Source organism: Protopterus annectens, chromosome 1.part2, assembly GCF_019279795.1.
Source record: "Protopterus annectens isolate FY-2018-M chromosome 1.part2, PAN1.0, whole genome shotgun sequence".
Taxonomy (NCBI): domain Eukaryota; kingdom Metazoa; phylum Chordata; order Ceratodontiformes; family Protopteridae; genus Protopterus; species Protopterus annectens.
Genome location: NC_056727.1, coordinates 566,124,929 through 566,151,500, shown reverse-complemented (window position 1 = coordinate 566,151,500; position 26,572 = coordinate 566,124,929). Strand labels below are relative to the sequence as shown.

General features: G+C 34.5%; 1 protein-coding gene across 3 annotated transcripts in view; it reads right to left on the bottom strand.

Moving 5' to 3' along the window:
• Positions 1–26,572, bottom strand: part of VIT (vitrin) — a 1,072,224-nt gene that overhangs the window by 28,993 nt on the left and 1,016,659 nt on the right. For all 3 annotated transcript variants that reach the window (XM_044057778.1, XM_044057780.1, XM_044057779.1), the window contains one exon: positions 9,754–10,267. In XM_044057778.1, coding sequence (XP_043913713.1) covers positions 9,754–10,267 — 514 coding nt within the window. The remainder of the gene's footprint in view (positions 1–9,753; positions 10,268–26,572) is intronic.

Here is a 26,572-nt window from a genome sequence, read left to right as displayed (position 1 = left end):
GAAAACTGAACTGGGAAACCTCTTGCTGTGAGGGGAAAACACTATCTGCTGCCCAGTGGCAAATAGGAATCTTTCCTAACAAAAATATGCCCTTCCCACAACCTGTTATTTTTTATGATTACTTTAGTATGTTTTCCTATACTTGACATTCCAGATCTTTCCTAACTCCAGTTTTTCCCTCATGTATAAGATGAACTCTGTTGGCACTTTGCTGTGCTGGCCCTCCTTGGGTTGTCTGCCACTGTGTGCATATGTGTGTGTGTGTGTGTGTGTGTGTAGGTCTACAGTTAGACAATGTTAACCTTTTAGTCACAATATTTATCAAATACAAAAGGGAAATATCTTTCTTAGATGCTAATGAAGTTTTACATGGAATCCACAGAAGTTAATAAAATCAATATCTGTTATGTTTTACTCCACGAAGTATATGTATGTGTGTGTGTGTGTATATGTGTATGTATGTATATATATATATTTATATATATATATATATATATATATATATATATATATATATATATATATATATATATATATATATATATATATATATATATATATATATATATATATATATATATATATATTTTTGTATGAGACCACAACATATGGTATCAAGATCCTATTAACAAAATAGCCAGGTCAACATAATTTATCAGAATTTAACTGGCCCTTAATGTCTGGATAAAAACAATCTCTTAAAATCTTGTGTTAGATTTGTCTGCAAGATCTTATGGCATATATTTGTTGGCACCATAAAGCTAGAAAATTTGTGAAAAATAAGGGTTCAAAATCTTCATTCTAATCTTGTATTATTTCTGAACATTTTCTGACGGAGGAAATGTAATTAAGGAAAGAAATCTTGAGATCATTTTCTTCTTCTCCACAAAAAAAAAAATCCTGGGGCTTTGAAAAGCAGTTACTATAAAAGTATTAACAGCCTTGTTGAGTATCTTCAAAATGTGATTTTGGAATAATAAGTTAACTGAGCATATGCTATGTCTTTAGCATGGTATATTTAGTAAAAAGAGGTCTAGAAAGATTTAATAGGTACAAGAAATTAAGCCTTTTAGGAATTCCCTTTAGAAGCCAGAGTAATAAAGGCAAATAAAGCCAGGTAAAATTAATATTTCTTTGATAAATAAAAAGCATTTTTGTAACCTAATGAATATTTTTAACAGTTCAATCATTGTAACCTTATCTGCAGTTACAATAAGCATGCAGTTAGTTATAGGTACCATATGTTATTAATTGGGCTGTTGTAAGTGTTCTCTGTATCGTCCAGATACAGATGTCTATCATCATTTGTATACGTGAAGCTATTTCACGATCTTTAATATTCTGATCATGCTTGGAGTATGGAAGAAACATAATTTCCCAAGGAATTTGAGATGAACCACCTTTTCTAAAGAATTTAGATCACATATTTCCAATTTTTGAATACCATCCTGCGGTGAAGGGAACAGAGGGGATGAGGAAGTGATGGGTAGGTATGGTGTTAAATAAAGGAATGCAGAAGGTCAGATGGCAGTGGATTTTGTGAAAAGGATGGACATTGCTGTGGTAAATACATATTTAAACAAGAGGGAGGAGCATAGGGTGACACACAAGAGTGGAGGAAGATGCACACAGGTGGGCCAGTTTGAAGGAGATTGGAGACTGTAAAGTGGTGACAGGGGAAAGTGTAGTTAGGCAGCATAGGATGGTGGTTTGTAGGATGATGTTGGTGATCAAGAAGAGGAGGAGGAGTGTGAGGGCAGCACCAAGGATCAAATGGTGGAAATTGAAAAAGGGTAATTGCGAGGTGGAGTTCAGGGATGAGTTAAGACAGACACTGAGTGGCAGTGAAGAGTTACCAAAGAGCTGGGTAACTACAGCAGAGCTAGTAAGGAAGATGGCTAGAAAGGTGCTTGGTATAACATCTGGACAGAGGAAGGACGACAAGGAGACATGGTTTTGGAATGAGGATGTACAGGAGAGTATACAGAGAAAGAGGTTGGCAAAGAAGAAGTGGGATTGTCAGAGAGATGAAGAAAGTAGACAGGAGTATAAGGAGATGAGGTGCCTGGCAAAGAGAGAGGTGTTGAAGGCTAAGGATAAGGCATATGAAGAGTTGTATGAAAGGTTGGACACTAAGGAGGGAGAAATGGACCTGTACCAATTGGCTATTCAGAGGGACCGAGCTAGGAAAGATGTGCAGCAGGTAAATGTGATAAAGGATAATGAGGGAAACATACTCACAAGTGAGGAGAGTGTGTTGAGGAGATGAAAAAAGTACTTTGAGGGGTTGATGAATGAAGAGAATGACAGAGAGAGAAGGTTGGATGATGTGGGGATAATGAATCACGAGGTACAATGGATTAACAAGGAGGAAGTAAGGATAGCTATGAAGAGAATGAAGAATGGAAAGGCTGCTGGCCCAGATGACATACCTTTGGAAGCATGGATGTGTTTAGGTGAAATGCCAGTGGAGTTTTTAACCAGATTGTTTAATAAAATCTTGGAAAGTGAGATGATGCTTGAGGAATAGAGAAAAAGTGTTTTGGTACTGATTTTTAAGAATAAGGGTGATGTGCAGAGCTGTAGTAACTACAGAGGGATTAAACTGATCAGTCACAGCATGAAGTTATGGAAAAGAGTTGTGGAAGCTAGGTTAAGAAGAGACATGATGATTAGTGATCAGCAGTATGGTTTAATGTCAGGAAAGAGCACTACAGATCCAATGTTTGCTCTGAGAGTGTTGATGGAGAAGTACAGAGAAGCTCAGAAGGAGTTGCATTGTGTTTTTGTAGACTTATAGAAAGCATATCACAGGGTGCCTAGAGGGGAGTTGTGGTATTGTATGAGGAAGTCAGGAGTGTCAAAGAAGTATGCAAGAGTAATACAGGATATATACAAGGGTATTGTGACAGTGGTGAGGTCTGTGATGGGAGTGATGGATGCATTTAAGGTGGAGGTGGGGTTACATCAAGGATTAGCTCTGACCCCTTTCTTATTTGCAATGGTGATGGACAGGTTGACAGACGAGATCAGACAGGAGTCCCCGTGGACTATGATGTTTGCAGATGACATTGTGATCTGTAGTGAGAGTAGGGAACAGGTGGAGGAGACCCTGGAGAGATGGAGATATGCTCTAGAGAGAAGAGAAATGAAGGTCAGCAGGACTAAGACAGAATATATGTGTGTGAATGAGAGGGAGGATAGAGGAATGGTGAGGATGCAAGGAGTAGAGGTGGCAAAGGTGGATGAGTTTAAATACTTGGGATCAATAGTTCAGAGTAACGGTGAGTATGGAAGAGAGGTGAAGAAGAGAGCACAGGCAGGATGGAGTGGGTGGAGAAGAGTGTCAGGAGTGATTTGTGATAGACGAGTACCAGTAAGAGTGAAAGGGAAGGTCTACAAGAGGGTAGTGAGACCAGCTATGTTATAAGGGTTGGAGACAGTGGCACTGACAAAAAGGCAGGACTTTGAGCTGGATGTGGCAGAGTTAAAGATGTTAAGATTTGCACTGGGTGTGATGAGGGTGGACAGGATTAGGAATAAGTATATTAGAGGGTCAGCCCAGGTTGGAAGGTTTGGAGACAAAGCCAGAGAGGCAAGATTACATTGGTTTGGACATGTGCTGAGGAGGGATGCTGAGTATATTGGGAAAAAGATGCTAAGGATGAAGCTACCAGGTAACAGGAAAAGAGGAAGGCCTAAGATAAGGTTTCTGGATGTAGTGAGAGAGGACATGCAGGTGGTTGGTGTGACAGAGCAAGATGCGGAAGACAGGAAGAAATGGAAACAGATGATCTAGTGTGGCGACCCCTAATGGGAACACCCAAAATAAGATGATAATTTTGTATAATAAAAGACCAATGAGGGTCCTTTATTAGTCATTTTATTTCAATTTGTAGAACATTTTAACATGGTTTGATATGTTTTAGTCATTTAATATTCTGCCAAATAATCCAAATTTAGAGGTATAACCATACTAAAATGCTATTTTAGAACATGCGAGTAATAATGATTGTGATACAGCATCTTGCATAAGATACATTAATTTAGATTTGCTCAAAATAAGTTTGTAACCCAAATAAGTGTAAAACTTAGTAGAAAAGATTAATTGATACAGAAATGTATTTACTGGTGATACTGTTAATACAGTATCATCAGCATATGTTTGACACTGCAGTTATTAATTGTAATAGGAGATATGTCATGATCTGCCTTTAACATGTTTAAAATTGCAGTAAGTATAACTAGAAATAATGCTGGTAATAACAGACAGACATGTCTAACTCCATTATTTTAATAATATATGTTGGAGGATAAACCATTTAATGAAATATAATATAATATTTGGTAGCATTAAACAGTGTGTTTATCAGACTGAATACATCCACTGGTAAATTTAGTTATTTCTAAAAAATATATAATAGTTGAGTTCAATTAATGGAATCAAAAGATTTCTCTGCTTCAAAAGTCATAAAAATGATAATGGTACATTTTTAGTTTTAATCTTAAACTGTAATAAATTAGTGTGAAGTATGTGAGTTGTTGTCTACATTTGATTTGTAAGAATAAATTAAGTTGTTTTTTATGTAGTTGAGGAATTATTTCAGGTAATAAAGTCCTTTTAACCAATTTGGATATTATTTTGTAGCCATTATTCAGTAAGCAATGAGACAATAATTTTAAGAGTCAGAGCTGTTCTTATTTGGATTATTTAAATTAATTTGGCCAAGGAGAAAGAAAAATAATTGATTACTGAAGGTGAACTGATTATTGAGTCAATAAGCTTTTAATATATTAGGAAAAATATAGAACTCAGCTGGAAGTGCAGCTGGAACTGGAGCCTTGTTGTTAGGAAAAGAAGCAAAAATTTATTCTATTAACTGTAGGAAAAGGTTTAATCTAAAGTATCTAAGGGAAAAATTAAATGGAAAATTTTCAAGTTGATTCAGTAAGGTATTATATTGTCTAGAGTAAATATCAATAAAATATTGAGAAAATGTATAAGGAATGATCTGTGGGTCCAAAGTCATGCTCTTGACTGTCATTAAATTGGTGATAAAATTACTCTTAGACTGGTTACTAAATATATCTTTGAAAGGTAATGATGTAATTCTGTAGTAATATATTTGTCATTATTTTGATCAGTTCATCTGAAAACAGATTGTATCCCAAATTTGTAAATATTTAGCCCTTAGAGGTACATATTTTTTATAAGTCACTTTGACTAAATCATTTAAATAATTTAGATAATTTTTCTTAATGTTCAAATATTTTAGTGTTACTAGCCTTTTCCTTTAAGGACTGTTGGTGTGATATAGCTGTGATATAAGATTTAAATGATGCCTATATAAATACAAATGGTGTTTCTATGGAGGAGTTTAATGATCAAAACTCACAATCTGTTAATGTTATTTTATAATAATACTTTAGAAAGATTCCTTTATCAATGTTAGTGAGACTATTTACATGAATTAGAACTAAAGTGCACATATGATCAATGTTAGTGAGACTATCTACATGAATTAGAACTAAAGTGCACATATGTATTGGTTATTATCCAGAGAGGAGCTTGACCAAAAAAAGTATGTGGAAGGATTTTAATATCAACAATTTGCAATAGTAAGAAGTGGTACTCAAAAACTAATCCATAGACTAAGGAGACTTTTTTGATCACTTGCCTGATGTAAGAAAACATGATCAGACCCTTTGTTCCTCCCTACCCAGTGCCTTAAGTGACAATTTACCCATATAGACCCTAACTTCTTACAAAATCCCCAAAATACAGCCATTGATCATAACTCACATACTATTTCCAGAATGAAAAGAATCTCTTCTCCATTCTGTGCTTCATAACACAAACTGGTCTCCCCTATATGAAGCTACCACTCCTACAACAGCACTAGGTATATTCAAATCTCTAATGAACCCTGAAGGCCAAGCTAAAATCTAGAGACCAAGGTTTTGGCAAGTTGAAATTACCTCTCCTGCAAGCCACCTATGACATATTTAAAAACATTAAGACATAATTGTAAAGTGACCATAATGTAGGATGCGTATGCCCTTCAGCCATAACAAAATGCTGAAACTGACTAAACATCTCTCATACTTTAGTAACAGTTCTCACTCCAATAACATATCTCCTGCCAGTATGAATGCAAATAATTGCTATGTGTATAGCCACAGCAAGCAGCTTCCCATCAAATCCCATATACCACTTTCCCCTTATTTATTTTACTACTTCATATTCCCCCTTCACATCCTTCCTCCATGCAGTCATTCCCTATTTCCCTTCCTTGTATTTTTGAGCAGTCTCTTCCAAAGCTATATCTAATCTAATGGAAAAACTTGACAGCAAAGATAATCATAATCCTAAAGCACTACACCCCTCATTTCCCTACTTGGATACCTCTTACATCTCAAAATCCTCAGACACGCAATCTTAGCTTGTCATTCATCACAGGTATTGTCTCTTCTCACTTTAAATGCAGCTTAATAGTTTCAACACCAAAGGCCCCCTAGCCTTATTCTCCACAGGACTATAGACCCATCCATGTCTGTACCATAACTAAGCTACTATAAAAAAGAGAACTCAATGGCCAAATCCTAAAATATGTTACTAAATATGTAATTTTAATTGATAGCCTGCATGGGATTAGTCATGGCCAAAATATACTTACAGATATATACTAACTTATTAGCAAATCTAAACTGCTGTTGAAAGAAACTATCATTTTGGTGCTATGTTCATTAACTTGAAACATACCACTGAAAGTGTCAGTGACAAAAATCATTATACAAAAAAAAATTCCAGACTATTGGCTTCAGCTCTCCCAGTCTTACATAGTTCTCCAAATGTGTCATCCAAAGAGCAGTGCCCATTGTTAGCTCATCCAACCACTTAGTTACAGGCACCTTCAACTCTAGAGCCCATCAAGGCTCTGTGCTGGGTATAATCTTCTCCTCACTGTTCATTAATGACATAACCAGATCAATCTTGCTATCCAGCATCATCTTCTATACTGACGATATTGTACTGCACAAACACACTACAGATATTCTTATACTGTAAAACTACCTTCAGTCTGGCTTTCATCTTTTACTATAGCTAGCCAGCAAATAATAAACTTCACATAAATATATTAAAAAAGCTTCCATTCTCTTTAGTCCTAACCTAAAAATCACTCTTCTGCTCTCATTTAATAATCCACCCACTAGGTTGATGTACTAGCCAATAACTGATCTGGTACAAATATCTTGGTCTTCTACTATATCCCTTACTAACCATTAAAACATACAAACTATATGCAATAAAATGTCAGAACAGCTTAAAGCTTCCTGCTTAATTTCTAATCATCTGAATCTCCAAACTTGCGGTGCTATTCTTAAAAATGTTTTAATTCTTAGAATAGAAGATGCTCTTCCTCCAACTGCCCTTCAGTCCTCATAAAACTCACACATGCTACAAAATATATTTATCACCATTTATAGATTCATTCATCTCTCCAGAAGAGCAGAGTATTACTGTTTTAACCTTAAAAAAGCCAACTGGCTCTTAATCATTGCTTGAGCTATCCTCCTCCTCTATTCACAAATCTTCAAATTTCTCACAAACAACTACTGCCCCTCACCAAGAAACACACTCACTCTCTAGACATTCTCTTATAAAATATGAAGTGAAATTGATAAATCTTTTTACCCTCGACAGATTCAACTTTCATAAAGTAATATGAGAGAAGATAAAACATTTCAAAACTAGCCCAGCCAAAGAACTACCACTTGAAAGAAATCTGAAGAAAAACTCGGTGCCCATGTATTACAACATTACTCCTAGAACATCCCAGACATTGTTACTGTTCTACATACATTACAGACAAGGGCTAAAATTTGCTCCCTCCACCAGTGCTGTGATAGAGGTCGAAAGCCTAACTATAATCCAGGTGACCATAGTTCCACTAGTGGCTCAGGGGTGTAAGAGACTGCCAAGGTGTGCCCATACCAGTGGAGACAGCATCCATCTAGGCATTCCCCAAGTATGTGAGGTCCATAGAGGGGAGTAACCTCTGATGTAACAGACAAATGCAGGATGGGGGGGATACCAAAGCTTAGGTCACAAATGAAAAATTCCCCTGTTGGAAGAAGTTAACAGGGCACCCTTAGGTTCTATGCTAGACCTAGCCTTAGAACAGAGGTAGTTCAGGAGCAGTAGAAGAGACTAGAAGACCCAGTGATGGATGGAGGCACAAGGCTAGCTGAACAAATTGTTTCCTCCATCTTAATTAATGCCTAAGCCTTTCTAAATTTGCTTAACTAACAGTATAAACAAAGTTATTTCAGAGTTTAATTCTTCATGTAAATATGTGAACACCTATTCTATAATTTTTCAGTCAATCTCAGTTTGCACATAAATATACTAAACCCGCAGATTAAAATGCTTTTTTTGTATACTGCACCTCTAATACTTATTGTTTCTATTCTCTTTAACTACTGTGGCAACACTCTCTTACATTTATTTATGCTGGATGTTCTTGTTAAATATTGTACTTTTTTACTAAATGTTTGCATTCTCTTTTACTGCCATTGTACCTGGCTCATGACTGAAGAGGGTCCTAGGACCAATGCACTCATATGGTTAAAAATAAATAAATAACATTTCCCAAAACATTGAACAGTATAACGTATGAGAACTTAGTCATACGACAAAGCTTGCAATCTATCAGTCAGTGTCTCCATCCTCATTTATAACAACGATCTTTGGGTGATGAAAGGGAGGTGATGGATATAATCAGCAGAAATGAGGCTCCTTTGCATGGTAGCTGGTTCGCTTTTCATAAAGAATGAGGAACTCTGTAATGTGGGAGGATCATGAAGTACAGTTGTTGCACTCCCATGTTGAGAGGAGTCTGCTGAGATGGTTTGAGTACCTTCTGAAGATGTCCCATAGTATTTCTCACAGGAGGTGGATCAGATACAGTTTACTGAGAAAAGGCCCTTGAGCAAACCCAGGCCTCACTAGAGGAATTATATTTCTCATTTTACCTGTGGATTTCCCAGAATGGGCTGAAAACTATTGCTGGGGATGGAAAAATCTAGTCTACCTTCCACTTCTTGCTTTGACAATGACCCTTACCAAGATGTATGGTTTAGAAGGTTGATAGATGGATAGAGAGACACATGGATGGAGGGATGGATATAAAATATGAACATGGTATTATGTCATCTCAGTACAGTATGTAGTGACTGACTCTTAATTATGTTACTTCTGTAACATACATACTGTTACTGGTTTTACATTCTGCTTTGCCCATGTTGCTGTCAATACATTTTTCTAGTATGGCCAGATGAAGACAGAGATGACACATTTAAAACTGTTTACTGAAAGCAAATATTTTTCTGTTGGATGTCAAAGCACCCTACAACCCTGTGCAGGGGACTGTATCTCCTTTCTTTCTTTAACTAATGTAATAAACTTCAAGATTTATGCAACATGCAGAAAATTGAAATTTCAGTGTTTAGTGGTCTTTAATGAAAGTGCCAAATCTGGCTGAAAACAGGTTTAAGAAATGCAAGTAGGTGTTTCTGTCAGCATGAAGTTTTTTCAACAACATTGTACTAAGACTAAAAAATAAATGTTGCATAGCAACACACCCACTAACAGACTCATTCTTTTAATACTGATTGGAAATAATGTTACAATGTTATCTGTTCAGAAAGCATTGACAAATGTGTATCTTATACTGAATTATGTAGCCTTACCATTTCGATGAACTGTTGATGCTGGAATGCGGACATCATCGTAAGACCTGCCATCGGTGATGACAATCATGATTTTTCTCTTGTTTGGTTTGGATTTGCTGAACAGCTGCTCATAGGCATATGTAATGGCCGCTCCTGTACTGGTGCCTCCACTCCAGTAGTTGATTCGTTTGATTGCATTCAGTAATTCCTGTTTTGTGCTGTGCTTATCAAAACTGAACTCCAGCCTCTGCTCATATGTGTATTGCACTGCCCCTACACGAGTGTCTGTGTCTGATATTTCAAACTCTTTAGTTATGTTGGCCACAAACTGGAGAACATTGCGGAAGTTTCCAGTCCCAACACTGCTGGAACCATCAATGATAAAGCCAATATCGGCAGAATTTAAGCAGGTTTTGCTGCAGACCAGCCTGTCTATGTCACAGGTGCGCTTGACTAGTGGCTGGACAATTTTGTGGAGACTGAACCAACTTGGAACATTGATGGAGAAAAACCCATTTGTTCTGCACACAGCCTGAAAGAAAAAAAATACAATAATAAGATACGTTTGTTGTTTTATGAGACACAGTGTAAACAGCTGAAATGAAATCAGTTCTGAAAAACACATTATACTAGATATACACATTTTCAGTTTCCTACAGGCTGCACTTACACTGTATAGGGAAGCACTTTTAAATTTACCTTAAGCGCCATGCAATCACACTGTACTATAGGAGAAATTGCTGTAAGTAGTGACATCATTTCCTTCTTGTCATACAGTGTATATGTTACAGAGGGGATTACCATCTCCTGTTTGCACACAAACTGCGTACTAAAAATAGGGTCTATATTAGATCACCGACCGCTTAAAAAAGCGAACCATGATTAATCGACCCTATGTAAGCGAAGCTTACAATCTCGAACTGTCAGAACAGCGATTTTTTTTCCTAGGGAAAAAAAATCGCTGTTCAAAAACACATACACACAACACAAGCACACCAAACAAATAGCAATCCACACACATACACCTAAAATCTTACACCAAACCCTACACTAAACTATACACATACCACTAACTATCCACTTACTTTAACCCAAACCCTAACCCTAAAGTCCGTCACTATTGCACACTCACCTCACCCGCTCCCTAACTCACCTAACCCACCCTAACCCTCACGTCCACACAATCTCACACATACCTAACCCGCTCCCTAACCCTAACTCACCTAACCCGCCCTAACCCTCACGTCCACACAATCACACACTTACCTGAACCCTGACCTGTAACTTTCCACCACAGTGCTGAAAATACCGAAGCAACAGAAACGGACAACCAAATTCTTTCCCTAGGAAAAAATTTGGGTTTCTGTTGCTTTGATATTTTAAGCTTTTGCTGCATAGGGTTCGATATTAGAACATGCGAAGGTTTGAAACCTCGATGTTCTAATACAGACCCCTAAAAATACTACTGGCAATATGTGTGCAGTACTAAAAATATTCTCTTATGAATCAGTGATAGTCACTTGCAATGAGACTTGATGCAAATTAAAAACATCAAAATGTATTATTATTTTAAGGTTTGCATCAGATGATATAATAGATAATGCATGGATAGTAAAGGTTAACTGTGGGCAAAAGTTAACTGTGAGTGTGAACCCTTTGGGATCTTTTTTCTTTTGCACCCTATCTCTCTAGATATATAGACCTGCTCCTCTTACTGGCTCATCTGTTCCCCTACATTTTAACATTTTATTTAGTCATTTTACCATGCTTTTTCCTTTATCCTGCATATAATTCCTTATTATGTAGTGCTGGTAGCACCCTCACTTTTGGAGCCCAAAGGTCAGAAAGCTGTGGGTTATATTTCTACACAAGGTACCTGGATTAATCTTCCAGTACTAACTCTGCAGTGTAGCACAAGGGGGTTACTGCACCCTGAGTGTGCAGTGTCTTGCCTAAGCTAGTGGTAACTTAAATGGATGTACAAAATTCAATGGCAGTTATTAAAAAAAGAATAGGAGTTCTTTATTAAACAATCAAGATAACATTATACAAAATTTAAAAACACAATTACCTGCTTAAAATAAAAATACATTAAACACAAATGTCATAATACCTTGTATTCCTTATCCTCCCCTCCTTTCATGCATAAACTCTTTTCTACATTTCTTCTTATTTCGTAGTGATCACGTTTTTTATTATACAAAGCTTGCTTGCATGTAGTCAACCAAATACACACAGACAATTCTTTAGCAATTATACTCCATTTATATGCTCAACTCCTTTATGCAAACATATAAACAAATATATAAAATCATTTGAATATTCCGTTTTCAATATTCCATTTATCTCCCATTCCTGTGCAGATTTTTTTCATTTTGCACTCTAAAACACATGCTCAGCTGCTTCTTCCTTGTTACACACATTACTGCCTGCACCTCATAGCTGACTTTACTGAACAAAAATCTTCACATTCCTTAATACCCCCAAATACTTGTCCTGCTTATGTGTTCTTTATTTGTGCTTCTTCTTTCCTACCAAAAGTCAGTTCTGTAACATTTATCCATAATATTTTCATACCATTCCTGTTTTTGTCACTTTTATTATGTGACTTTTTTATTTTATTAATAAATGCAAGGAGTTCTCTTTCAAATTTTTTTACACTTCTTGGATTGTATTATTTTTTTGTTTGTTTTGTGTGCTTAGTTACTCTTACATTCTGTACCGTCTTCAAGAATAAACTGTGTCCAAAAACATCCCGTATTTCTGCATGATCAGAAAATTTACAAAGTAAAGTGCCAGTATTAGCTTCCTTTAATCTAAGAATATAAAAAAGTCACTTTCTGTACTTACCTTTTCCATTCAGATAAGCATATTTGTGTTCCTGTTCCATTGCATGTCAAAATTGTGAAAACATTCTTTACATAATTTAACTTCTTTCTCTTGCTTTTTTCCCCTTTAATATCACAATTAAAGTCTTCTAAAATCACTATCTTCATGTTAACATTCCAATAGTTTTTTACATTCTTGAAACCGTTGTCTTCTTGTAGTATCTGATGTAAATGCATAAACTACCATAAGTCTTATTACTTCTTCTTTAAAACACCAATATATTATCACTAATCTTCTTGGACAAGCAATGGTAACTTCATAAAATGCAATATACTTCACTTTATACAATATTGTAATTCCAGAACATAAAGCATTTCCCACAGAGCTTATAATCTTCCCTCACCATACTTGCTTTAATGTTTCTTTCTTCTTTATGTTATTTAAATGTGTATTGAGTAAGCATATTATGTCAAATTTTAATTATTTATGCTGTTGTACTACAACTATTCTCTGCTTTAATTTCATATACTGTTTACATCAAAGAAAAAAAACAGAGATGGTTGGAGCCTGAATGGCTAACTGAAAGCAGCAGTATTTTAGAGCTCCATATAACTAGTTAAATAAGACAGGAAAAATATTATTTTTTTTATTCAAGGTATAAAATCTTATAGATAAAGGACTCATTTACATAATTAGAAACTTTGGTGAAGTTTTACAAATAATTTCCTGTCAAAAAGCTTGGAGATATATTCACTTGTTAAAATGAGCAACTCAAGGAATTCTCACCAGGATGCTGCCTTAAAGAAGGAACTACAACAGATGGCATCTACCCTGCAGGAGTTGTCTTTGAAGATGGATGATTTTAACGAGAACCTGGAAAATCTTAAAACGAGCAGTCAAAAACAGACTGACACCTTCAAGGAAATGCTACAACACCAGACAAGGATAACAGGAATAGAGGTTTCTCTAAATGACTTAGAAAGCAGACTTGGTGAAGAGGAAACACAGAAAGAACTGCTTCTTAAACAAAACACTTGGTTGGTTAATAAAGTAGATGACTTGGAAAATAGGGAGAAGAGAAATAACATCAGGATTTTCGGATTACCTGAAAACACAGAAGGTGACGATATTATTTCTTTTTTATCAAGCTGGATCCCTGACTTTTTAAATTTAAAAGAAGGACTTTCCTTTGGCATTGAAAGGGCACACAGAGCTCTTGGGAAACCTGCCAGGTATTGTAGAAAAACTTACCAGCTTAAATGTAAACCCATATGTCACAAGATGGGTTGCAAACTGGCTTAAGGACAGAACCCACAGGGTTAGAGTTGCTGCCGCTATGTCAGACTCCAAGCCAGTCACAAGTGGTGTCCCACAGGGCTCGGTCCTTGGCCCTCTATTGTTCAGCATCTACTTCTCAGAAGTACAGGCCAACATGGCAGGACTTTGGCTGACAAAGTTTGCAGACGACTGCAAACTGGGCGCCATAGTGGAAAGTGCATCGGACACGGATATCCTTCAGAAGGGACTCACGGAAATAGATAGCTGGTGCCAGAGCCATGGCCTGAAGTTAAACCAAAAATGTATAGTCATACCCTTCGGGAAAAACAAGGTAACCCCAAGCTACCATATAGGTGGCAATCCACTAAGCACAGAAGAGGTTATCAGGGACCTGGGGACCCAGGTTGACAGTGGCCTTTCTTTTGACACTCACGTTGCTAAAGTGGTTAGAAAGACCTTCTACATTGCCCACCTGATCATGAAGGATTCACATCCAGATCTAGTGAGGTCATTGTTCCCTGTACTCTTCACTTATCAGACCAATGATCGAGTACAATGCCCCATTCGGGATGTATCTCACCCGACATCTGCAGCAATTGGAGAGACCCCAAAAGTTCCTCACCAAAAGGATAAAGGGACTCCAAAATCTGTCATATGCTGCCAGATTGAAGAAACTCCAGCTCTATTCAGTTGCATACCATCTGCTCAGAGGTGACATGTGCCTGACATACAAGGCCATGTCCAACCCGAATTAATGGACATGCTCCACCTCAAAAATCCAAATCCACCAAAACCACTAGAGCAAGTGACTTAAACCTTAGCACGGATATAAATAGACGCTGGAGGGAATTTATCACTCAGAGACTCCCTATGCTGTGGAATAAAATCCCGATCCATGTGAGGCAGAGCACCTCGCTGGCTCTGTTCAAGAGAAATCTTGACCTTTGGATGGGAGATCGTAGGTTTATCCCAGGAATCATCTCTGTGTCACTGCTGGACAGAGGCACAACAAACTAATGGGCACAGTATTTTTTCATATAAGGGGTGGCGTAAGCCACAAAAATTTGGGCTAGGCTTATAAATGCCTTAGGGCAGATAGCCTAGTATAAACCTATGAACCTATGACCCTATCAAACGCTCCTCCTAGGTCAATAAGGATCAAATTTCTTTCATACTTGGACAAGGAACTGATTTTAAGATCTGCTTGGAGGAAGGCACCTCTAAAATATAAACAGAGCCTGATGAGATTTGATAACAACTATGTATCTAGAAAATTGGAACAAAGGAAAAAAGTGTGGCCAGTGATAAAGTTTCTGAAACAAAATAACATCAAGGCACAACTTGCATATCCAGCTAAGATAAGAATACTGTATGCCAATGAGATGAGGACTTTTATTGACTTAGACAAAACTAAAATGGCTAGAACTACCCAGTTATCTCACATACACTCAACTAACTCTTGCACAGAAGCTCATTTTCAACCCCTCCCTCTGTCCCTCCCTTTCATCAGCCTTTAAAATGCACCTTCCTGATAGAGTATTAAGGTCCAACAATCAAAATCTATTAGAAGTATATTAACCAACTCGTCCCCCAGGCAAAAATCTTCTGTCTTATGGCCTTGCACGCCTTTGGAAATCCCTACCACCATCCATTCGCACCACCCCCAACCATTTTATTTTTAAAAGATCTCTTCATTCACATCTAGTATCCCAGTGGGAATGCTCTTGATCCCACCCCACATAACTAACACTTGCAATTTCCATCTTCCTTCTTTTCCCTGTTTTCCTCCTGCATTTTTTCTTATTATTTACCCCAACTCATACATATTATTATTCCTATGATATTTGGAAAGAACTCACTAGGCCACACCTCCTAAGTGTTTGTTTCCTAATATGTTATTATTTCTCAGTATTTCCATGCAATGCTTCCTAATATGTTGTTATTTCTCAGTACTTTCATGCAATATTCCTTTTAGTCTGTATTATCTATTAATTTCATCACTAGTCTGTATTAATTCTAGTTTTGCTGTATTATTTGAAATTGTTTTTCTTGTATCTTTAACTTTTGTATAATAGTATAATTTGTATAACTACTATGAATAACCTACTGTAACCTATTTAGTTTTGGAGCTTTTCTCCCCAGGACTCCATTGAAAATGGGTTCATTTTGGCCCAATGGACTATCCTGGTAAACCAACTGTAAATAAAAAAATAAAATAAAATAGATGAAGCCTCTTTATTTATTAAAACTAATAATGTGATTACTTTACCAGAAGATATGGATTGGATGTCACCTTCTCTCAAGAGAACAAAAGAAACAAATGTCTGGACAGATGTCAAAAAGAAGAAGCAAAATACTGATACTGTTACGGCCAAATCTCTCAAAGCATCTACTATGATATGAATTGTTTTAACATTACTTTAAAGGACCAATTTTACTGCTTGGAATTTTAAAACAAAGGTAACTAACTAATGGAATCTTTATCTATATTTTTTTGAAAATAGATGACACATGAGAGTTTTCACATTACCTCAGGTATGCAAAACAGGGTACTTTTCTTTCAAAGAAGGAGGGTTATATAGCACATAAAATATTTATACTGTAAATCAACATATATAGTATATGTGTATTTTCTCTTAATTTTTTCTTTTCTTTCTCTCTTTTCTCATTATTTATTTTAACTGCATCTTGTTTCCCTTTCTAAATTCTCTCCTATTTACTATACTAATATAGTCTGTATATATTTAATAACTCACTGTCTATACATAAATAATAGTCTAAAATCTAGTTTTAAGGTAGACTAATTGGAATAGTAAACTTAATTAATTGTTATTACAATATTTATTAGATTAATGATAGTCACTGTTATGCTTATTGGGATTGAGGACATGATCGTGATTAACTCTGAAATGTTCCATTCATGTACATATGTCCTTTGAATTATTTCCTTTTAGTATTAACAAATACATTAAAAAAGGAGGGAAAAATGTACTGTTGGTTAAGAGAAGTGAATAAACAGAACATGCTGGAGGGATAGATTCCTGTCTCAGAGACTTCCCATACTCTGGCACAAACTATCTATCTATATCAAACAAAGCGCCTCATTAGCACTCTTCAAGAAAAATCTTGATGATTGGATGGGAGATAGGAAATTCACCCTGGGGATCACTTCTGTGGCTCTGCATAACAGGGGCACAGGAAAATAATTTTCTTGGGTGGCAAAAGTCAGGGTAACGTTTGGCTAGGCTTATATAGGCCCTAGGGCCAATAGACTAGTCCCTACCTATGAAGCTTTCTTCACATTCTATGTGCGTTGCTATAGCAACAGTAAACAATTGCTGCAGTTTCTAAGGACACTGTGAATCTGCGAAGTGCATTTAGGCTCACAGATAAATAATAAGAAAAAGTAATGTTTAGTTATTAAAATGAAAAACAACCTAAACAAGATAAAATAAATACATAATAGGATTATTTGTAAATATTTTATGATTTATCCTCATAGGATTACATATTCCTGGAAACACAACTGAAATGTTCCCAAACTACATGTGCACTGAAATGTAGCTGCTTGATTAAAAAGTATTACTCACTTTAACATGCTGATTTCACAAGCTGTCTGCACTGTAAAAGTTACATTTTATATGTTCCTTGAAATTGTCAGTCTCTAGAACATATGAAAAGATACATATTACTTTTTGTACCATTTTATCTTTGCAGTTACCTCACTCTGTACAAACTCACTTGGTAACTGATAGCTTTTCATTTAAAATATCAGTTTAAATATTAAATGTGCTCTTGAAATGCTATTGACATTTTGACAAAATATAATCTGAACTGTAAAATGAATGACTTGAAAGAAATGAAGTAATGCATAGATTTCAAAGACAGCTCTTAACACTACAGTAAAAGTAAAAATATATATTCACAAGGAAGTATTGAAATGTTTTAGTCTTCCAGTTAAAATAGCTTACTGTCAACATTATGCAATATCAGAAAGTTTGAAGAGCTAGGAAATTACTGTTCTTTGTCTTTATAACGATTATTAAACAGATGTTAGACTCTGCTTAGTTTAATGAATTGTGACACATGCTTATGAGGCAAAGTGGACTCAGTTACTCACATTGGACTACACATTCCTGGAAACTCAACTGAAATGTCCCCAAATTACTTGCGAATTTAAATGAAACTGCCTGATTAATAAGCATAATTTACTTTAACAACCTGAATCCATAAGCTATCTGTTCTATATATGCTACATTATATATGTCACTTGCATATGACAGTCTCTAGAGCACATGAAAAAATACACATTTTTGCAACATGCTACAGTTGCAATAACCATACATTCTAAACTAACTCAATTGGCAACCGACAAGTTATTTATTTGAAACATCAGTCTAAATATTAATTGTGCCCTTGAAATATTGTTGCCGTTTTGACAAAACAAAACCTGAATTGAAAAAGGAATGATTTGAAGAAGTGAAGTTGTTGTTGAGTCTTTCAGCTTTTCCCAGTTAGGGGTCGCCACAGCGGAACTCCGGTCTGCTAATGATTGGCAGTAGATTTTTACGTGCCGTGTTGCCGGCCCTGGCGCACAACCTTCAACGAAGGTACGCCCATTCACGCATGTCTCCAGATAGAAGACGCTTTAGCTGAGAATCGAACAGGACAACGTCTTACTGTGAGGCGACAACACTACTGCAGCACCACCACCGCAGTATTTGAAAAAGTGAAGTATTGTACAGATTTCAAAGACAGCTACTGACACTACAATATAAGTAGAAATGTATACATGCAAGGAAAAATTGAAATGCTTTATACTTTTAGTTAAAATAGCTTATTGTTAACTTTTTGCTTTATCAGAAAATTTAGAGAGCTAGGAAATTATTTCTAATTTGTCTTTATAATGTTTACTAAAGTGATGTTAGTCACTGACTTGTTTAATGGATTGCGAATCACGTACAAGATGGACTACTGAATGTTATTTCTGTTTACCTATGTTTGCTGAATTTCTTTTATTAGTACTGATTTAAAACGAGGGAAAAAGAGGGAAGGGAAATCTCTGTTTTTTGTCAAGGGAGGAGAGGCTTAAGAGTATTCTAACTGCCCCGAGAACTCTCTAAGATGCTCTACATACTATTTGATTAATACTTACCTAAGGTAAGTCTTGATTACCATATAGGTACCTTCACATTCATTCTAGACCTGATGTGATTACCCATTCTGGAAGCAGGAGGTTCCCTATGCAGGATGGGAATTGTCAGGGTGATCATAGTTCATTCTTAGACTCTGCTTTGTAAATCTATAAATATGTAAAAGCACTGCAAACTAGAATGTAGGGCGCCTTTACTCAGAGTCAGGATACCACTTATAAGCCATGTCTTTTTATAAGTGTAAGTTGAAATTGGTGAGCTGAAGAGTGGGAAAGTAAAGGATGACAGTACACCTACAGTAAATTCATATTTCATTGGTAATCACTCATTGTCTCCTGTAGAGTCCTTTTAGTCAAATTATTTTAGTAATAATCTATTTGTTGTTGGCATATTTAGTGTATGCTCCTCTGTTGCATTTAATTTATCCAAAATGACATATCTGACATGTTTGGGATATCTTAAGGGTAACTAAATATTGGATATTTTCTAAGTCAACATAATAATTGTTTACACTACTAACATTCCATCCTGATATATAAAATACTATAGAACAATAACAGAATAATATAGAATTTCATGTCTCTTTTAAGAAAATTCTCCATATAATAATTTAACATATGGAGATCAGTTGATATTGTTGGTTAAAGGTATGAGTTATAATCCAATAGATCTATCTTTATCTATTGGATTAGGAATGACTTTCATTCCATGTTTAATGAGAAATTCATATTTACTTGTATTTGATACTTTAGAATTAATGTTTTATAGAAGTACTTTTTTAAAGCCTGACCAGATGTTTACCCTACTTATATTTAAACAAGAAAGAACATTAAATTACACTCCCAAGTTTACACACATAAAAATAACATCCAATGTTATCAGAGAGTATGGTATAACTACTATAATCAAAATAAAAAAAAAAAGAAGCAAAACATTTCTTCCAACAATAACTTGAAATTGATTTAACATTCTTATCATTAAATACTAATGGCTTAAATAATGCAAATAAAAGATCAAACTTACTAAAATATTTAAATCTAAATAAGGCACAAGTAGTATTTCTCCAGGAAACGCATTTTAAGACTAATGATAGCTTTATTTGGAATCCTAAGGACTATACAGCCTTAAACCAAACCAAAAGATGGAAGCAATTCAAACGACAACCAAAACCAAAAATAAAGACTTGCAAGGAGTGTCCAAATAGAGGTCAGAAACCAGGATTCCTTCTTAAAAGGATCTTTTATTGAAAATCACAAAACACCAATAACGCCAAACCAATCTATACATTTTCGACAAAGGCAAGTCTTCATCAGAAAGTGATCCTCTGATGCTTTGCTTTTCTCCCTCAGTGAAGATTTGGTTCCACTTATAATTTCAGTCAGTTTCTTCTCATACAGGGACCTTGTTGTTTCTCGGTTTGAAGCGTGAAAAAGAACACGCTCCCTGAGGATTGCGACTTGGAAAAGGGCGTAGTCACTAACTAGTAGTGGAAACTACATGGGCAGAAATTAAAAAAAAACTTGCATGTGGAGGTCTAATCACAAAAAACATATAAAAGAAATAAACAGCACTAGAGACAGAACGTTACATTCTCAGACTCAGCAAGAACGAATCACCCATTTACCCTCCCCTATCACAAAAGCATTCTATTGATTAGTTAAACATAAGGCCCTATCGCTCACCGTATGATTCTTATCATTAAATACTAATGGCTTAAATAATGCAAATAAACGATCAAACTTACTAAAATATTTAAATCTAAATAAGGCACAAGTAGTATTTCTCCAGGAAACGCATTTTAAGACTAATGATAGCTTTATTTGGAATCCTAAGGACTATACAGTCTTAGCTCAATCCTCCTATAGAACGAAGACAAAAGGAGTATCAATTCTCTGGAAGAAAAACATAATCACTCCAAATGCTATTTGTAAATATGAAGACAAAGAAGGTCTACTAGCATTTGTTATAATTAAATTTAATAACAGAATATGGACCTTAGTTAATCTATATTGGTTCCCAGGAATTGGAGCAGGAACGGTTAAAAAAACACCTAGATTTTATTTCTAACAATTATAAAGGAAATCTTATACTGGGAGGAGACTTTAATTGTACCTTAGAAGCTTCTGAAACCACCAAGAAAACTTTTCACATAACAACTATTTCAAAATCCTTAAAAATGGATTAATTCATTTAATTTAATAGACAAGTTTAAGGTAAAAGATGATAAATCCTTATTATCTTCCCATAAAGGCCATAGATTTGGAACACAAACCAGAATAGAAAAATTATTCGTAGTTCAAGATTTACAAACAAAAATCCTCAACTTCTCAATAGTTCCATGCCCCTTCTCAGATCATGTCTCTCTGATAATGAAGCTACAAATAGAATTTAAACCTTTAATCCTCTCAACTAGAATTCCATCATATATCACGAAAATTAAAGAATTCAGACCCTGGATGTTGCCAGAACTACAATTATTTCTTGAAATTAACAATACAACAGAAATCAGTAGAGTCATAGTTTGGGACTCATTAAAAGCATATTTATTTGGTAAGACCCTTAGCTGGTACAAAAACAAAGTTAGAGAGTGGGAATCTGAATCATTAGAGTTGCAAACCAGACTCTTGACAGCAAAATCTAAAAAAAAAAAATCAGATTTGTCCAGAAGTCAAAAAAGAAACAGAAGAATTAAATAAAAAATATAATGAAATTCTAACACACAAACCTTGTCTAGCCTTGGGAAAATTAAAAATAAACTCATTAGCCACCTCCTCCAGATATCTACATAACTTATCTACAAGAATAGAATCTAAAGCAAATAACATTAATAGTATATATCATGAAAAGAAAGGGAAAAAGTATCAGATATAGGAGACATCCTTGAAGCATTTCAGTTCCATTATATGGAATACTTCAAAAAAGAAGATTTAGATACCAACCAAATAAACTTAGATACGAACCTTATCAATATAAAAAAATTCCCGAAAACTTAAAACTAGACCTACAAAAACCTATATACTACAAAAAAATTGTCGACAATATAAAATATGTTCCAGATAGAAGACGCTTTAGCTGAGAATCTAACAGGACAAACGCTCTTACTGCAGGAGGCTTTTGCACAACACTCACCATAGCACCACCAACACCGTAGTATTTTGAAGAAGTGAAGTATTGTACAGATTTCAAAGTGACAGCTACTGACACTCCAAGCAATATAAGTAGAAATGTATAGCATGCAAGGAAAAATTGAAATGCTTTATACTTTAGTTAAAAGTTAGCTTATTGTTAACTTTTTGCTTTTATCATTGTGAAAATTTAGAGAGCTAGGAACTTATTTCTAATTTGTCTTCTTATAATGTTTGATTAAAGTGATGTTAGTCACTGACTTTGTTTAATGGATTGCAGTCATGTACAAGATGGACTACTGAATGTTATTTTTGTTTACCCATGTTTGCTTGGAATTTCTTTTATTAGCACTGATTTAAAACGAGGGAAAAGAGGGAAGGAAATCTCTTGTTTTTGTCAAGGGGAGGAGAGGCTTAAGATATTCTAACTGCCTCGTAGAACTCTCTAAGATGCTCTAAATACTATTTGATTAATACTACCTAAGGTAAGTCTTGATTACCATATAGGTACCTTTCACATTCATTCTAGACCTGATGTGATTACCCATTCTGAAACAGGAGGTTCCCTATGCAGGATGGAATTGTCAGGGGGTGGATCATAGTTCATTCTTAGACTCTGCTTTGTAAATCTAGCAAATATGTAAAATCACTGCACACTAGAATGTAGGACACCTCTACTCAGGGTCAGGATACCACTGATAAGTCCGCGTCTTTCATAACTGTGTTGGAAGTCGGTGAGTTGAAGAGTGAGGAAAGTAAAGGAAGATAGTACACCTACAGTAAATTCATATATTTCATTGGTAATCACCATTGTCTCCTTGTAGAGTCCTTTTAGTCAAATTATTTTAGTAATAATCTATTTGTTGTTGGCTTATTTAGTGTATGCTCCTTTGTTGCATTTAATTTATCCAAAATGACATATCTGAAATGTTTTGGGATTCTTAAGTGTAATCTAAATATTTGGATATTTTCTAAGTCAACATAATAATTGTTTACACTACTAACATTCCATCCTGATATATAAAATACTATAGAACAATAACAGAATAATATAGAATTTCATATCTCTTTTAAAAAATTCTCCATATAATAATTTAACATATGGAGCTCAGTTGATATTGTTGGTTAAAGGTATGAGTTATAATCCAATAGATCTATCTTTATCTATTGGATTAGGAATGACTTTCATTCCATGTTTAATGGGAAATTCATATTTACTTGTATTTGATACTTTAGAATTAATGTTTTATAGAAGTACTTTTTTAAAGCCTGACCAGAATTTTACCCTACTTATATTTAAAGAAGAAAGAACATTAAATTACACTCCCAAGGTTACACACATAAAAATAACATCCAATGTTATCAGAGAGTATGGTATAACTACTATAATCAAAATAAAAAAAAAGAAGCAAAACGTTTCTTCCAACAATAACTTGAAATTGATTTAACATTCTTATCATTAAATACTAATGGCTTAAATAATGCAAATAAAAGATCAAACTTACTAAAATATTTAAATCTAAATAAGGCACAAGTAGTATTTCCCCAGGAAACGCATTTTAAGACTAATGATAGCTTTATTTGGAACCTTAGCTCAATCCTCCTATAGAACAAAGACAAAAGGAGTATCAATTCTCTGGAAGAAAAACATAATCACTCCAAAAGTTATTTATAAATATGAAGACAAAGAAGGTCTACTAGCATTTGTTAATTAAATTTAATAATAGAATATGGACCTTAGTTAATCTATATTGGTTCCCAGGAATTGGAGCAGGAATGGTTAAAAAACACCTAGATTTTATTTCCAACAATTATAAAGGAAATCCTATACTGGGAGGAGACTTTAATTGTACCTTAGAAGCTTCTGAAACCACCAAGAAGTCTTTTTACATAGCAACTATTTCAAAATCCTTAAAAAATGGATTGATTCATTTCATTTAATAGACACGTTTAAGGTAAAAGATGATAAATCCTTATTATTTTCCCATAAAGGCCATAGATTTGGAACACAAACCAGAATAGACAGATTATTCGTAGTTCAAGATTTACAAACAAAAATCCTCAACTTCTCAATAGTTCCATGCCCCTTCTCAGATCATGTCTCTCTGATAATGAAGCTACAAATAGAGTTTAAACCTTTAATCCTCTCAACTAGAATTCCATCATATATCACGAAAATTAAAGAATTCAGACCCTGGATGTTGTCAGAACTACAATTATTTCTTGAAATTAACAATACAACAGAAATCAGTAGAGTCATGGTTTGGGACTCATTAAAAGCGTATTTATTTGGTAAGACCCTTAGCTGGTACAAAAACAAAGTTAGAGAGTGGGAATCTGAATCATTAGACTTGCAAATCAGACTCTTGACAGCAAAATCTAAAAAAAAAAAATCAGATTTGTCCAGAAGTCAAAAAAGAAACAGAGGAATTAAATAAAAAATATAATGAAATTCTAACACACAAACCTTGTCTAGCCTTGGAAAAATTAAAAATAAACTCATTAGCCACCTCCTCCAGATATCTACATAACTTATCTACAAGAATACAATCTAAAGCAAATAACATTAATAGTATATATCATGAAAAGAAAGGGAAAAAGTATCAGATATAGGAGACATCCTTGAAGCATTTCAGTTCCATTATATGGAACACTTCAAAAAAGAAGATTTAGATACCAACCAAATAAACTTAGATACAAACCTTATCAATATAAAAAAATTCCCGAAAACTTAAAACTAGACCTACAAAAACCTGTATACTACAAATAAATTGTTGACAAGATAAAATAAAGTAAATCTAACAAAGCTCCAGTGATAGATGATATAATTACAGAAATTTACAAACTCTTCCCTTCAACAGTAATCTCCCTTTTTCATAAAACTTTGCTAGAAGTCCAGTCAGAAGCAAAAATACCACCCTCATGGAAATATTCTCTCATAACACCAATTCTAAAAGATAATAAACCATCAAACCTTTGCACCTCATACAAACCTATATCATTACTGAATAATGATTACAAAATATTCATGTCAATCCTAGCTAACAGAATGAAAATCCCACTTTCAAAGACAATTAATAATGATCAAATTGGATTTTTATATAACAGACACACACACATGATATAGATTATGTGAATAAAGAATATAGAGAAACACTTGTAATCGGATTAGACATAGAAAAAGCTTCTGATTCCCTCAACTGGGAATATCTATTTAAAACATTTCTATAGACATAAAAAAAGCTTTTGATTTCCCCAACTGGGAATATCTATTTAAAACTTTAGCATTATTTGAATTTCCTCCTCCCTTCATCTTATTACTAAAAAACATATACATTAATAACTTAGCTTACATTAAATTAGGTTCTTTCACCTCAGAATCTATCCATATAACGAAAGGCACTAAATAAGGATGCCCCCTTTCTCCTATTTTATTTGCTTTGGCTATAGAAATACTTGCAGAAATAATACACAATAATCCAAGAATAAAAGGAATAGAAGTCTATGACCAGTACATATCTAAAATGATGCTTTTTGCTGATGATCTTTTATTAACCCTATCACACTCCAGAGAGTCATTAGGAGAGCTAGAAGAAGTAATGGAGAAATTTTATAAGATTTCAGGTCTACACTTTAATAGATCAAAATCAAAATTTCTATTTTTAAATAAGAAAAAAGAACTACAAGTTATAGATAAATCCATCATAGGAAAACAAGAACCTATGCTAAATTATTTAGGAATAGTGTTATGCAAAAATATAGACAAAACAATATTAATAAATTATAAAAACATTATTGAAACAATAAAAAAAATATAGAAAAGTGGAACAAATTATATTAACTTTTGAAGACAGATTGCAATTAATAAAAATGGTATTATTGCCAAAAATATTATATGTAGCATTAGCAATACAGTTAATTCCTGAAAGATGCATTATTAAAGAAATAAACTCATGTTTAATAAAATGTTTATGGTATCCCAAAAAGAATAGAGTAGCTCTAACTCATCACATTAGACCTTGGAAACAAGGAGGATTGAACTTCCCAGAAATAGAAACATATATAAAAGCATCTGTGCTTAAAACTACAATAGAATGGATAAACCCAAATTATTTTGCCAACTGGAAAGAATTAATGGCTATATTAACAATGAATTTAATCTGTTAAAAAATGTTTTAATAGTAGACAAATCAAACAAACCCTGGTACATACAATGCATAAGTATACAATATAATATAACAAAACCATCTAAAACAACACTGATTAATCATTACATCAATTCCTTTAGGAAACTTATCAATGCAAACATAGATCTAAAACTTTGGTTTGACCTTTTAACCCCATTTACCATCACTAAGAACTTTCCTCAGAAAATATATAGGGAAACAATAACCTCCTGGGAACAAAATGGATTCTTATGCTGGTTTCAATGTGTATATAAATTAAATGTTT